Raw genomic sequence first — 17,310 nt, 5'->3', positions numbered from 1 at the left:
TAGCTTTTTCTCAGCTTTATCGAGAACAAATGAACAGAAATTGTTCAAATTCAGTACAGAAGCCAAGCTAGGGTGTACTAATGTTGTGTTAGAAGGAATTTGAAATAACGCCAAAGATACGCCCAAAATGAGCGTTTTTTTGCTATTTCTCAGATTTATCGAGAACATATGAACATGAATTGTTCAAATCCAGTACAGAAGCTAAGCTAGGGTGTAATAATGTTGTGTTAGAAGGAATTTGAAATAGCTACATGTACGTACGGTCTCTGTATGAGATTCTTTCAAAGTGGAACTCCTATAAATGAGTGGTGATATTATCTGTAGGATATAATTAGACGCATCAAAGAAAAGTATACGAAACATTTATCAGGCTGCCTTGAGAGATCCGGAAAAATAGGATACTCCTGTTTCTCCTCTGTCAACTAAGTATTCGTTCACCCGTACCTTTATCCTTTTCACGTTCTCATCTTCCCATTCTCTTGTTCTTTCATATTTTTCTATCAACCTTTTCACGTTCTCTTTACCGTGTTTCAAATCTCCTTCCTCCTTCAGTTCAAACTTCCTTCATTTATAGTGAGATTTATCTTGAACTTTCAAAATTTATTACAGCATCAATACTTATTAATAAATACTTATAATTATTATTAAACGAAAATCCCAATTAAGACTGTGCAAAGGCTAAAAATAAACGTTTTACTCGTGATATTTTTCGAAGTTTTTTGATTTTTATATCATCAAGCTATCAAAATGAAGAAGTTTTCTCAGGAAAACATTTCTTTTCGATCATTACTTTTTGAGATATGAGCGACTGAAGTTTGAATTTTTGGGACAGAACATTTCAAATTCGGTTAGAGATAAATCCATGAGATTTAGAGGAGATTTTGAGATATGAGCGACTGAAGTTTGAATTTTTGGGACAGAACATTTCAAATTCGGTTAGAGATAAATCCATGAGATTTAGAGGATAAATTGTTCAAATTCAGTACAGAAGCTAAGCTAGGGTGTACTAATGTTGTGTTAGAAGGAATTCAGAATAACGTGAAAGATACGCCCAAAATTAGCGTTTTTCCAGCGGTTTTTGCTTTTTCTCAGATTTATCGAAAACAAATGAACAGAAATTGTTCAAATTTAGTTCAGAAGCTAAGCTAGGGTGTAATAATGTTGTGTTAGAAGAAATTTGAAATAACGCCAAAGATACGCCCAAAATCTGCGTTTTCTAGCGGTTTTTAGCTTTTTCTCAGCTTTATCGGGAACAAATGAACAGAAATTGTCCAAATTCAGTACAGAAGCTAAGCTAGGGTGTAATAATGTTGTGTTAGAAGGAATTTGAAATAACTACATGTACGTACGGTCTCTGTATGAGATTCTTTCAAAGTGGAACTCCTATAAATGAGTGGTGATATTATCTGTAGGATATAATTAGACGCATCAAAGAAAAGTATACGAAACATTTATCAGGCTGCCTTGAGAGATCCGGAAAAATAGGATACTCCTGTTTCTCCTCTGTCAACTAAGTATTCGTTCACCCGTACCTTTATCCTTTTAACGTTCTCATCTTCCCATTCTCTTGTTCTTCCATATTTTTCTATCAACCTTTTCACGTTCTCTTTACCGTGTTTCAAATCTCCTTCTTCCTCCTTCAGTTCAAACTTCCTTCATTTATAGTGAGATTTATCTTGAACTTTCAAAATTTCTTATAGCATCAATACTTATTAATAAAAACTTAATAATTATTATTAAACGAAAATCCCAATTAAGGCTGTGCAAAGGCTAAAAATAAACGTTTTACTCGTGATATTTTTCGAAGTTTTTTGATTTGTATATCATCGAGCTATCAAAATGAAGAAGTTTTCTCAGGAAAACATTTCTTTTCGATCATTACTTTTTGAGATATGAGCGACTGAAGTTTGAATTTTTGGGACAGAACATTTCAAATTCGGTTAGAGATAAATCCATGAGATTTAGAGGAGATTTTGAGATATGAGCGACTGAAGTTCGAATTTTTGGGACAGAACATTTCAAATTCGGTTAGAGATAAATCCATGAGATTTAGAGGATAAATTCTTCATGGTTTTGTTGATCTAGTAAAATATCAATTTTTAAGATAGTTATTCAATTTACTAAAAATAATAATTTAATAACTTTTCCATAAATTGATATTTTCAGAAAATTTTTGTTTTACTAGATCAACAATACCAATATATCAATAAATATATAAATATATAAATATATAAATATATAATATATAAATATATATAATAATATATAAATATATATATAATATATAATATAATATATAAATATATATCAATAAATTGATATTTTCAGAAAATTTTTGTTTTACTAGATCAACAATACCATGAAGAATTTATCCTCTAAATCTCATGGATTTATCTCTTACCGAATTTGAAATGTTCTGTCCCAAAATTCAAACTTCAGTCGCTCATATCTGAAAAAGTAATGACCAAAAAAATTGTTTTCCTGAGAAAACATTTTCATTTTGATAGCTTGATGATATACAAATCGAAAAACTTTGAAAAATATCACGAGTAGGAAGTTTATATTTAGCCTTTGCACAGCCTTAAATTCTGTAAATCACCCCGAAGACTTCAACATTTGCAGTAGCAGAAGTCTTCGGGGTGATTTACAGCATTTAATTGGGATTTTCGTTTAATAATAATTATTTATTAATTAGCATTTGAACAAATGCAACTTCCAATTTATTTTCATCTGTAGACTTCCCGTTAAATTAATGCTGACAGTTTGAGAATCACTTAAAACATCAATGATTCACATCTACCCTACGCTGACAGTTAAAAGTGAATCCTACTAAACTAGATCAATAAGGGTTGACATCCACTTCATCAAAATCTCAGTTGATTAACAATCAGCCCGGTTAGGTAACTTCAGTACGTCCTGTTTCCAGTTCGTATAGTTTCTGTTCAGAAAGTCCAGTGGATACATGATACATTCTAAAACTACCAAATAATACCAGCATATTGCTATTTAAAAGCTAATACTGAACAATAATTATTATTATTAAACGAAATCCCTATATTGATAAAATATTTCTCCATGATTATTGCTCTGAGTAGTAACTGATAGTATATCTTACACGAATTTTTGTATTGTGTGTGTTCTTACATCCAACATCATACATTTATCACATATCAATGTTTCCATTTTTTTTTCTATTCTTCCATCACTTAATTTGCGACTAAAATCTATATTATACTTTACTATAATGAAATTTACCAATGAAAAATATTAATTCATATTTAGTAAAAAAAATATCAATATAACACTTTAAGCAGACCCGGTCTGTGAGACCGGATGTTTCGGTTTAGGTCAGTTCTGACCATGTTTCGGTTAGTGTTAAACGAAAATCACAATTAAATGCTGTAAATCACCCCGAAGACTTCTGCTGCTGCAAAATTATTGACAACAGGGTAAACAGTAGATGGAAATTCAGCAGGGTGATTTACAACATTTAATTGTGATTTTTGTTCAACACTCTAACCGAAACATGGTCAGAACTGACATAAACCGAAACATCCGGTCTCACAGACCGGGTCTTGCTTAAAGTGTTATATTTGATATATTTTCTACTAAATATGAATTAAATATTTTTCATTGGTAAATTTCAATTATAGTAAAGTATAATATAGATTTTAGTCGCAAATTAAGTGATGGAAGAATAGAAAAAAATGTGGAAACATTGATATGTGATAAATGTATGATGTTGGATGTAAGAACACACACAATACAAAAATGCGTGTAAGATATACTATCAGTTACTACTCAGAGCAATAATAATTGAATAACTTTTCCAAAAATTGATATTTTCAGAAAATTTTTGTTTTACTAGATCAACAATACCATGAAGAATCCTTCCTCTAAATCTCATGGATTTATCTCTTACCGAATTTGAAATGTTCTGTCCCAAAAATTAAAACTTCAGCCGCTCATATCTGAAATAGTAATGATCAAAAAATTGTTTTCCTGAGAAAACATTTTCATTTTGATAGCTTGATGATATACAAATCGAAAACCTTCGAAAAATATCACGAGTAAAACGTTTATATTTAGCCTTTGCACAGCCTTAAATGCTGTAAATCACCCCGAAGACTTCAACATTTGTAGTAGCAGAAGTCTTCGGGGTGATTTACAGCATTTAATTGGGATTTTCGTTTAATAATAATTATTCATTAATTAGCATTTGAACAAATGCAGCTTCCAATTTATTTTCATCTGTAGACTTCCCGTTAAATTAATGCTGACAGTTTGAGAATCAAAAAATCATCAATGCTTCACATCTACCCTACGCTGACAGTTAAAAGTGAATCCTACTAAACTAGATCAATAAGGGTTGACATCCACTTCATCAAAATCTCAGTTGATTAACAATCAGCCCGGTTAGGTAACTTCAGTACGTTCTGTTTTCAGTTCGTATAGTTTCTATTCATTAGAAAGTCCAGTGGATACATGATACATTCTAAAAGTATCAAAAAACCAGCATATTGCTATTTAAAAGCTAATACTGAACTATAATTATTATTAAACGAAATCCCTATATTGATAAAATATTTCTCCATGATTATTGCTCTGAGTAGTAACTGATAGTATATCTTACACGAATTTTTGTATTGTGTGTGTTCTTACATCCAACATCATACATTTATCACATATCAATGTTTCCATTTTTTTTCTATTCTTCCATCACTTAATTTGCGACTAAAATCTATATTATACTTTACTATAATTGAAATTTACCAATGAAAAATATTAAATTCATATTTAGTAGAAAATATATCAAATATAACACTTTAAGCAAGACCCGGTCTGTGAGACCGGATGTTTCGGTTTAGGTCAGTTCTGACCATGTTTCGGTTAGAGTGTTAAACGAAAATCACAATTAAATGCTGTAAATCACCCCGAAGACTTCTGCTACTGCAAATATTGACAACAGGGTAAACAGTGGAAATTCAGCAGGGTGATTTACAACATTCAATTGTGATTTTCGTTTAACACTAACCGAAACATGGTCAGAACTGACCTAAACCGAAACATCCGGTCTCACAGACCGGGTCTTGCTTAAAGTGTTATATTTGATATATTTTCTACTAAATGTGAATTAAATATTTTTCATTGGTGAATTTCAATTATAGTAAAGTATAATATAGATTTTAGTCGCAAATTAAGTGATGGAAGAATAGAAAAAAAAATTTGGAAACATTGATATGTGATAAATGTATGATGTTGGATGTAAGAACACACACAATACAAAAATGCGTGTAAGATATACTATCAGTTACTACTCAGAGCAATAATCATGGAGAAATATTTTATCAATATAGGCTTTATAGAAAAACTGAAAGGTAATCATTGAAAATAATATTGTTTTTCATTGTTACCAAGAATCTTGTTTGAGCAAACGTTTTCACCCTCCAGTTATTTTATTAGCAAGAAAAGTTCATAAATAACTATAGTGGTCGGATTCATCTATTTCGTCAAGTGAATGTTTATTTTGTGACACTTCATTGTGAAGCATCCTATTGATACAAGTTCCAAAGGCTGGGGCTTGTATGGTTGATAACTCATCCATTGTCATCAATTTTTCTAAACCAACGTTTTATAAATTACAAAAATTAGTTTTCCAAATAAAACATGTCAATAAAATACCGAAATAATGAAGAGAAAAACATTAGAAAAAAATTGAATGCTCAAAATATCTGTCGAAACATCCGGTATTCTAGACCGGTAAAAAATGAACGTTATCCGAAAGATCCGGTAGCTGAGACCGGTACGTTTCCAATAGATTGATGTTTACTTGATAACCGTGAGTTGGGGACTGACGAGCATTGTTGGAGAATGTTGAGGAATAGTGGGGGAGAAGGTATTAGAGCGGGCTGCATTTTCTGATTCACAATTTTGCCACTATAGAAATAATAATTTTGCCTCTGGTCTCACAGACCGGTGTTTCGGTTAAAGTGCAAAGTAGCAGAAGTCTTCGGGGTGATTTACAGCATTTAATTGGGATTTTCGTTTAATAATAATTATTCATTAATTAGCATTTGAACAAATGCAACTTCCAATTCATTCCCATCTGTACAAATACTCAACCCCTAACCCAACCGTTAATCTTCAACTAACTTTTCCCTAACCCATTTTCACAAATCCTAACTATTGTGCTACGGTGTAACTGACTGTAACAGTGTGCAACGAAAACTTCATGCCGCGAGACTTCGACGAACTGAACGGCTACACTTCCCACTTCCCTCAGTATCTCAAGAAATAGTCAAAATAGGCACTTGATGAGTCGAGAACTTGACCAACTGAGACCCTACCAACGGTCCAACTCACTTGACGAACTGATACACTCCCTGTATTTACCCCTATACCTCAGTATCTTGAGAAATTGTCAAAATAGTAACATGATGAACTGAGACCCTCCCATCAAGTAGGCGTTTTTCAACAAAAACTTGATGACGTGAGACTTGACGAACTGAACGGCTCTACTTCCCACTTGTCTCAGTATCTCAAGAAATTTTAAAAATACGTCTGAAACTTGATGATCTGAAAACTTGATGATCTGAAACAAATACTGAACGGCTCAACTTCCCACTTGTCTCAGTATCTCAAGAAATTTTAAAAATACGTCTGAAACTTGATGATCTGAAAACTTGATGATCTGAAACAAATACTGAACGGCTCAACTTCCCACTTGTCTCAGTATCTCAAGAAATTTTAAAAATACGTCTGAAACTTGATGATCTGAAAACTTGATGATCTGAAACAAATACTGAACGGCTCAACTTCCCACTTGTCTCAGTATCTCAAGAAATTTTAAAAATACGTCTGAAACTTGATGAACTGAAAACTTGATGATCTGAAACAAATTCTTGATGCCGTGAGACTTGACGAACTGAACGGCTCAACTTGTCATTTGCCTCAGTATCTCGATAAGGTTATGTCCAATGAGCGATTTTGGGGGAAAGCAGTCCAGTCAGCGATCCATTGTTTAGAATCAAAATAAGGATAGGCAGTTGTTATGAATGGGAGGACTTAATCGTCATTAATCATCTCACCTAAGGACACGGATATACAATCAGTTACATCAGGGACAGTAACGGAGGAAGGCCACAAGTGGTAAACGGGTAGTCTCAAAGTGGTCACTTAAGGCTGTGCCAAGGCTAAAAATTAACTTTCTACTCGCGATATTTTTCAAAGTTTTTCGATTTGTATATTATCAAGCTATCTAAATGAAAAAGTTTTCTCAGAAATATATTTTTTACGATCATTACTTTTTGAGTTATGAGCGCCTAAAGTTTAAATTTTTGGGACAGAACATATCAAATTCGGTAAGAAATAAATCCATGAGATTCAGAAGATAGATTCTTCATGGTATTGTTGATATAGTAAATGAAAATCTTCTGAAAATATCAATTTTTAAGATAGTTATTCAAATAACTTTTAGTTGAGGTATTTTTGGTAAATTGAATAACTTTTTCAAAAATTGATATTTTCAGAAAATTTTTGTTTTACTAGATCAACAATACCATGAAGAATTCATCCTCTAAATCTAATGGATTTATCTCTTACAGAATTTGAAATGTTCTGTCCCAAAAATTCAAACTTCAGGTGCTCGTATCTCAAAAATTAATGATCGGAAAAAAATGTTTTCCTGAGAAAAATTTTTCATTTTGATATCTTGATGATATCCAAATTGAAAAACTTTGAAAAATATCGTGAGTGGAAAGTTTATTTTCAGCCTTTGCACAGTGAACTGAGATCCTCCCATCAATCAACACAAGGATTGCCTGAGTATTTTATCTACTAATGCTTTCACATCAGTGTCGTTTGTTATATAAATTGACCGTTTTCTGATTTGGCCGAAATTTTTGTTACAGAATGGCGGAACTGGAGAAGCAAGCCAAGGATTTCATGATGTCTGAAACCAAACAATTGAAAAGCATGTTGTTCGGTGATGGCGATTCTGAAGTTGCTGCTTCTGAGCCTGTCAACGCAACAGCAGCAACAACAGCAAGTGTTAAGGATGACACCCAAAAGTCGAATGCAACTGTGGAGACTGCGGTCGCTGTCAAAGAACCTGAAAACGTGGAAGATTCTGATGATGAGGATGAAGATGATGATGATGATGACATCGTAGCGGAGGAATTTCCCTTCATCAGCCCTGGTGAGCAATTTATCTCATTATTCTTTAAATTTCTACTAATTGTAGTGTAGCTATCAGATGGGTTGCCTTAGCACCGTTTTTATTTTTGAGTTGTTTGTATACACATTCATGAAATTGATATTGGTTCTTGGTTATATGACTTGTCTTTTTACTACACTAATTAGGCTACTACTGCTCACCTGAATCTCACCTATTGTTTTGAAAACATACATTATTATGTATTTGTTATAATGTTTGGATATAAATTGACCAGAATAATTGGGTTTAAAGTAGATAATACTGAACATTTTCCCTTATATTTGTGACACAAATTACGAAATCAATATATAAATTTCCTCAAAAACAAATATTTATTATTAGCGTATGGCTTTCAATGGTGGGGAGACCCAAGGGTAGTTCTACCTCACCGTATATAGTACAAAGTTCCCTAATAGGAAACCTGACACTAAGGTTATAGTGAGCTCAATACTTTAAATTTACACTTTTCACTTCGAAATAAAATTATTTTCGATTTTAAAAAGTCCAAACATATACAAAACTGAAAGAAAACACAAAACCACTAAGCCAAATTTATAAAATATCTAATTAAGACAATAAATTAAGAGTCGAAAATTTATACAAAAATATATCATTAGAATACAATAGAATTCTTTATAATCATTAAACACAATTTTATAGTAGAATAGACAGAGTCTGGGAAACCTGGGTTCGATAAGGATGAAAGGTCAGCATCTGTAAGTCTTTTCATTTATGAACTGTTATTTCATAAACTTACCCTTCTGATTCATGGTGAAAAGTATCTCGAACATGGGTTCATTAAACACAATTTAATAGTGGAATAGACAGAGTCTGTGGAACCAGAATTCTATAAGTATGAAAGGTCAGCAACAAAAATACCTGTAATTCTTTCCATACATGAACTACTGTTATTTCATAAATAGACCCTTCTGATTTATGGTAAAAAGTATCTCGAACATGGGTTCATTAAACACAATTTAATAGTGGAATAGACAGAGTCTGTGGAACCAGAATTCTATAAGTATGAAAGGTCAGCAACAAAAATATCTGTAATTCTTTTCATTCATGAACTACTGTTATTTCATAAACAGACACTTCTGATTCATGGTTAAAAGTATCTTGAACATGTTTTCATTAAACACAATTTCATAGTTGAATAGACAGAGTCTGTGGAACCGGGGATGAAAGGTCAGTACCATACATCTGTGTCAATTTTCATTTATGAAATGTTACTTTCAGAAACAAGCAGCCCTTCTGATCTGTGGAGTCTTGTCATTCAAACATTCAGATCTAAACCCATTTCACAGAGTATAGGTCAGCATCAAGTCTATTTTAATCTATGAAATGCTATTCACAGAGACAACCCCTTCTGTTTTATGTCAAACATTCAGATTTGAACCTATTTCAGTAAAGGTCACCACAAATATCTGTAAGTCTATTTTCATGTATGAACGCCATTTTCAGAAACAAACTCTTCTGACTTGTGTCAATCAAACATTCAGATCTAAATCCATTTCGGATACAACGGAATGGAAAAGCTTTTCCAAGTATGACATCAGAACACACGTAGCTCGTAATAAATTATACAGCATCATTGAATCTGTCATGACATACTGATTGAAAAGTTTATGTACATTTCGAGTACCACAATATTAATGAGTTTAATGGAACTGATATGAGTGGGCAACTTGTTGAAATCATTAGTATGTCCGATGTATATATATATAATTAGTATGTACATATAGGAGAATCGAGCTACATTATGGTGGATGAATTATATATGTATCTTGCATGGCTTAGCTCATCAATTATTATATACTACTTGATAACGTCATTGAGATCAATATTGGTATAATCGTGAAAATAAATTATTTACATTCTTGTCTGGCTCATGTCAAAATGATTAGAATTCTCAGTTAACATGTACTGAATTAAACCTGAGCAGGTGGCCTTTTTTAATTCACGTGTAAAACAACGTGACATCTAAAAAGAAAATCATCATAATTTTTCCAGTAACTGCGTAGGGAGTGTCGGTTGATAAGCCTGTTGTTTTTGTCCCAAACATTCATATGATTTGTGTACTAGTAGCTCTGTGAACAGTAGACCTCGCGCAGTTGAAAACCACAGCCTCCTCTAATACTGTCCATCAGAGTGAATTATGTCCTGTCCTGACCTGTAGGCGAGATATCAGTGTGTAAACAACTAATGGCTGTTTGGAATGTTTTTTCGACAATAATTATTAATATTAATTATAATTATTAGCATTACAATGCTAATAATTTATTGTAAACAATTATGCTACTATCATCAAAAGCTTACCGAGTTGAAAGCAGAGAAAAGTCGGGAGAAAATAATAAGCTACTTTGAGTTATCAATATTGCATTCCTCATCGCTTGCAATTAACACTCCACACGACAGCTAACTTTTTACTAAGTTACATTGAGATATTAATTGCATGCAATGACGCAAAAAAATATGCGCAATGACGCATGCAATTAATAATCCACTCGACAGCTGATTTATGATGAATATTTTTAAATTCTGATTTTCACGATAATATTGGCGTTCGAAGGAGACTCCGTTCCCTTTTGTATTATCCTTAAAATGCAAAATTTCAAAAAAACCTATGTATACGTCGATGTGAAATTCAAAAAGGAACATACCTGCCAAATTTCATGAAAACCTATTGCTGCGTTTCGCTGTAAATGCGGAACTTAAATATAAACATGAAGAGAAATGCAAAACCGTCGACTTGAATCTTAGACACAACGGACAGTTGAAGAACTTTATGATGTTTGATTTAAGGATGTTTGTTTCAAACTATTTTTTTATTTATAGATTTAATTATTGACCGAGCGAAGTGAGGTATGCAAGGCTGAATTTCCCAATAGGTCCGGGCCTATGGGCACAAGCTTCCAGGGGGCGCAAGAACAAAAAGAGAAAACCTACTAGAAATAAAAAAAATAGTCATAACTCAACATATCATTTGAATTGTTTGACATTTGACAATATATTAAAAATAGCATTGGAGTCTATTTTCAATTATGTAGAATACTGTACTTTCACAACATTCATATGAATATAAAGAATAAAGAATTTAAAGAATATAAAGAATTTTTATCATTTTCATTTTCATTTTTTCATATCTAACCTTTACAAGTCTAGTTGAAAAATCTGATGATATGCTTAACAAACACAAAGATAAATTGGTGGAAAACCCCTCCAAGCTTTCAGCTTTAATCTGAACCTGTGAATCGAATTCAAACTTTTCCAGTTCAGTCATAGTTGGAATAAATAAATAACCCTTTTATTAAATTATTATCCTACAGATAGAGGAATCGGCTGACAAATGATTTTTGAATAGTAGCGCTCATCGAATCTCCATCTAGCTGTTTACCCTGTTGTCAATATTTGCAGTAGCAGAGGTCTTCGGGGTGAATTACAGCATTTGATTTTGATTTTCGTTTAATAATAATCATTGAATTATTATTGCTAAATTCACTTCTGAATTTAGGACAATAACGTGAAATTCATGTAAGAGTGGCTGAATTAGTAGTAAACGCCTCTAGAACCACAGAGCTGTCTGATTAGTTAATGGGTTGACCAGTCGCCATTTCGCTTGCAGCTCACTACCAATGGAAGCAAGCAGCTTGAGAATGTACATGCAAGTCATTGTCCAATGAGACTGCTCGTTGAATTTGGGGCGTGGCTTACATTAGCTCAGTCACTCTCAATTTTTCTGGTGTCCTGAGTTAGATCTGCTTTTATCCGCTAGATTAATTTTTCTCTAATATTCAATATGTATTCGTTGGAAAATTGCAATAATTATTAAGTTGCATCGTTATATGGTGTCCAAATAATTGACATAATAGGCCTGCTATAGATTTTTAAAATGTTTCAGGAGAGTAAGGCTCAACTCACACTTACGCGACTCAGGTCGAGAAGTGATTCGACTCTAATCGAGAGCATGTGTTTCCAAATGGTGACACTCAGACCAGTCGATTCTAGTCTCCGCGACGTCACCATTTTAAAACACTTGCTTTCGACTAGAGTCGAGTCTCTTCTCGACCTGAGTCGCGTAAGTGTGAGTTGAGCCTAATAGAGTTGGCGTGAAAAAAATATTGAGCCTAGGAGCGCCAAATTGCTAAATCCAGCCCTATAGTGTATGAACTTTGGAACTTGGTTTCTTACAGATCCATTAAACACGGAAAAGAGGATTGATATAATTATTATATCATCATCATTTTACCAACCGAAACCGGTCTTTCTAAGTATCAATAAATCTGTGGATTTTTGACAATTTCGTAGTATTTTTCATTTATTAGCATCCAATATCGGGGAATGAGCTTCGCTCTGGAGTACAAAAGCATAAAAATTTATTACGAAAGAAGAAATTATAATAACATTCATACAGAAATGTTTTATCTAATCACAGTGAATTGAGATTAATTCCCAGAGGAATGCAAAAATTTCTCTCACAAAGGCCCAGTTGCCCAAAAGCCGGTTAAATTTTAATCCTGATTAACTTCACGTGAACCAAATCAGAGAAGATCATTTCAAAAAGATGGATCTACTGGAATTAATCAGGATTGAAAATAACCCAGCTTTTTTGCAACCGGCACTAAGTACCTGATTGAATGATTACAAAAGTTCAACAGCTGAGTCATAATTTTGATGCAGTCCCACACACATACTCGATCACTCACTTCCATCACAAACAGACGACGAAATAATTATTATCATCTGTTTTTCCAAGGATGAAGAATAATTATCCTTTTAATGTCCTTCAGCGAGTTTTCCCAGAGATGAGACCTAGTGCAATCGAATCTTTATATTATAAACCTACTATGTTCTGAATTTCCTGAGAATCGTTAGATCCGTTTTCGAGATCCGGTGAAATACAAACATGTAAACATCCAAACATATAAATAGAAGTTGCTCGTTTAATAGTATAGGATTCTACTTGATATGCATGGATGGATGAAATTTGTCCAATATCACAAAACTATTTTTGCTATTTTTTCCAGGAATGTTTGCCAACCTATTCGGATCTCAGATTCCCAGTATGTTCAATTTGATGCATTCTACACGACCATGGTGGCAGGGGTGAGTAATCTATTTCAATTTTCCAAAATATCAATCAATTTTTACCCCATTTTAATTGCTCATTTGTTGGGTCTTGCTCCTTTAAAAATGTCCTATTTCTTCCTGAGGCTTCTTCAAATAAATAAATAATCAATTAACTGTTGCTCCTATAATGTTATCAAATTCTCCATTTACTAATATACACTTTTCACTCACATCTCATTTCATATTCAATTCTAATCAGTTTCATCTCAACACCTTCAAATCTCATATAATTTCTTAAACTTTTTCATATTCAAATCTGCTTAGAATCTTTGAATACACAGAGTAATTCTTAATTATGGTAAAATAATTTAATACGTGATAGTAGAGGTAAAAATAAGAAAAAAGTTCTTATAAACATATATATTCATAAACGCTTCATTAGCGAGCTATACAGGATGAAAGATTTCGCCCGAAATTCAGTTCCTCTGGTGAAATACACCGATGCTGAATTGTTTGGGGACTGGTTTTAGAAAAACTTATGCTGGATTCATATGGAAAAAATATCTGAAAAATTGAATAAAACTAGTCTGGAAACTGTAGTGTGGCTAATTTTTAAGAAAAAAGTTGAAATATACAAAGAATTCAAGTAGAAAAACACAGACTTATACGTTTGATGCCCAATAACTTTCTTTAATGACCAGTAAACAAATAATTTTTCGCAATAAAAATTGTAGAGAATTTAATTCTAAAAAGAATTATGTAAGCTGTGTAAACTAAATTTAAATAAAAGTAGAATAAAATGTATTCTTATGTAGTACATTACACCACAAAAATTTGCTGTTTTATGAGGAGAGAACTAATAACTCATAAGTAAATAATAAGAACTTTTTTCGTATTTTTACCTCTACTATCACGTATTAAATTATTTTACCATAATTAAGAATCACCCTGTATTTTGTCTCTATTCAAATTTCGTAATCTCAATCTTGTTATATATTTATATGTCTACCTTGAATTTTGCTTATACTTGTACAGTATTCATGTCGACAGTAATATTATGATGCATGTTAGCTGAGGATGCTTCTCAAACAAGACGAAGACTTGGGCATGTTTGATGGGAGCGCGTTTGATGATCAGTCGATTCTCGATCCTATGATTGTTTTCGAATTTCAAAATATTGAAAGTTGTAAGGGGGGAAAAGAACTATGATAACTTTTGTAAGGGGAAAAACTATTATAACAAAAAAAAGAACAGAATAACTAGAACTTTAATTAATGAATCTTTAACATATATACATTTGAACAAAACAAGATTAATTTGATTATAAAAACATTATTGATATGAATTTTATGGGGAAAACACTCGCTTGCTGCTAATGATGATTCAATGTTTGTGATTATGAAAATTTAAAAACAAATGATTCAGTAGTCACCTACCTTTTTGAAATGGCTTCCCACTTTGCATTCACTGGTTTAAATCGCGACTTTAGTATTTTAAAAGAACAAATATTAACTGAACCAATGAATAGGCTCAGAACCCGTCTCCCTTAACAATACAATCATTTTTATACTGCCCCATCTGTGACAGAATAACTGTATTATTAAACTAACCGAAATCTAGCCTTTTTTCACTGGATCAGCCGGACTTAACTTTCAGTCCTATCGAATGAGCTCACTCTCCTCAAAAGTAAAATTTTGGGTATTAAATATAACTCAGTCAATGCCAAACATGAAAGCCATTTCAAGTACATATTTTTATCTGTCGCACAAGCGGCACGTATGTTATTAAAAACAAAAGAGAAGCTACATTAATTTTGACAACAGATGAAATAGACAATCTTTCTGTCGATGACAAAGATTGTTCAAAGACAAAAACACTTCATTAAACTTTTTTAAATTAAAACTCTAAAATCCTGATCAATATGAGATAAATATATGATTCATATATATGTCCCATATGACCAGGTGACAAAGTCACCATTGGATATATTGAGTGACATGTTTCTTCCGCGAATCTCCTAGGGAACTGATTTTTGTCAAGGTTACTCAATAATTAATAGCAGATTTGTTTGATTAGATTGTTGTCTGTTATCCCACAAGTACTCGCTACGGGTGGTGTATGAAGCATGAAGCAATGTAGCTGTATTGACCTTAATAAGGATGTCACTATTATTTACACCAGTCAACCTATTTGCTACACCACGACTAGACTAGCAATTGAGCCAATTTGTCTATTTACTCCCTCTCTAGCTTGGAGATTGTTTGAATTTTTATAGAAAAATTGATGAAGGCTCGTACGATTCATCTTGCACCATGCTCTTACATCAATTTCTCAATGATAATCTTCTCTTCTTCTTATGTACTGGTAGTCTAAGGCTAGACAAGACAAGACATGATCAGACAAGTTTAGTCACAATACTTCACATAGTTGCTTATGAAGACATGTCTAATTGCAATCACTAATCAGTGTGAGTTGCGTCTTATTTTTTTATTATTTTATCTACCAATGTTATTACATTAGCCTCATTTGCATTGTAAATAAATGAAAATAAAATAAAAATGAAAATGATAAAAGTCCATTTTTCTGTTCAAGAATGAAGAAAATAGACAATTTGAATTTAGAAGGATGAAACACTTGATTAGAATTCATTATTAAACTTGATAGTCACTAATTGAACTTAACATCTTAGAACGTAAACTCTAGAAGAGTTGGGATAGGTGGAATCCCTTAAGCTAGGCGCACACCAGTTAGTCAAGACAAGACAAGACATGATCAGACACGTTTAGTCACAATACTTCACATATAGTTGTTACTTAGACACTGATTAGTAGTAATTGCAATTAGACATGTCTTCATAAGCAACTATGAGAAGTATTGTGACTAAACTTGTCTGATCATGTCTTGTCTTGTCTTGACTAACTGGTGAGTTTCTAGCCTTAGGCTAGGCGCACACCAGTTAGTTAAGACAAGACAAGACATGATCAGACAAATTTAGTCACAATACTTCACATAGTTGCTTATGAAGACATGTCTAATTACAATGACTAATCAGTGTCTAAGCAACAACTATGTGAAGTATTGTGACTAAACGTGTCTGATCATGTCTTGTCTTGTCTTGACTAACTGGTGTGCGCCTAGCTTAAGGGATTCCACCTATCCCAACTCTTCTAGAGTTTACGTTCTAAGATGTTAAGTTCAATTAGTGACTATCAAGTTTAATAATAATTCTAATCAAGTGTTTCATCCTTCTAAATTCAAATGTCTAGTTTCTTCATTCTTGAACAGAAAAATGGACTTTTCTCATTTTCATTTTAATTTTATTTTCATTTATTTACAATGCAAATGAGACTAATGTAATAACATTGGTAGATAAAATAATAAGGTAGTCCTTGTGCTATTTTTCTTCCAAATTTGTAGGTGACACAGTCCAAGATTAGGTTAGAATTTCACGTGTACAATTTTTACAAAATTCTAGTCCAAAATAATCATGAAAATTATAAATTTTGAATTTAGATGACTTGAATTAATAAATTGATCAGAAATATTCCACCCAATTACCACTTGTAACGAATAATATGGAGTTTTTTAAGAAAATTTGGAACCATTGAAGAAACACATACTTGTAAACACTTGAATTCTTGACAGTGATAACCTACCTTTTGGTAGCATCATTTATGCTGTCCGTCATAATATTTGATAGTTTACTTATAATACTTTACTGATTGAGTACTGAATACTGATAATATTAGAAGGAATTCAGCTTTAAGGCTTTAAGCCAGTTGTTCCTTTCCCAATCATTCATAGTTGAGAATGATATTGTATCTATCAATGTATAAATAAATAAATAATAATAATAATTCCAACCATGCTAAATATTATCTAGTACTCTAATAATCAACGTTTGAAGGTATTACTCTTATTTTTAATGGTGCATAGTAATGAAACTAAGGCAGTTCATAGATGTTATATTTTTCCTTTTTCACAAAACATTCTTATTCTTTATTTATTCATACAATAAGTCGTCA

At 32.4% G+C, this 17,310-nt stretch overlaps 1 protein-coding gene across 1 annotated transcript in view; it reads left to right on the top strand.

Moving 5' to 3' along the window:
• Nucleotides 1-17,310, top strand: part of LOC120354760 (transforming growth factor-beta-induced protein ig-h3) — a 110,337-nt gene that overhangs the window by 26,727 nt on the left and 66,300 nt on the right. The window contains exons 2-3 of the mRNA XM_039442360.1: nucleotides 7,911-8,197; nucleotides 13,243-13,321. Coding sequence (XP_039298294.1) covers nucleotides 7,911-8,197; nucleotides 13,243-13,321 — 366 coding nt within the window. The remainder of the gene's footprint in view (nucleotides 1-7,910; nucleotides 8,198-13,242; nucleotides 13,322-17,310) is intronic.

The sequence above is a fragment of the Nilaparvata lugens genome, chromosome X (genome assembly GCF_014356525.2).
Source record: "Nilaparvata lugens isolate BPH chromosome X, ASM1435652v1, whole genome shotgun sequence".
In the NCBI taxonomy this organism is placed as follows: Eukaryota; Metazoa; Arthropoda; class Insecta; order Hemiptera; family Delphacidae; genus Nilaparvata; species Nilaparvata lugens.
The sequence above is the reverse complement of the archived record's forward strand: the minus strand, read 5'-3'. Positions and strand labels throughout refer to the sequence as shown.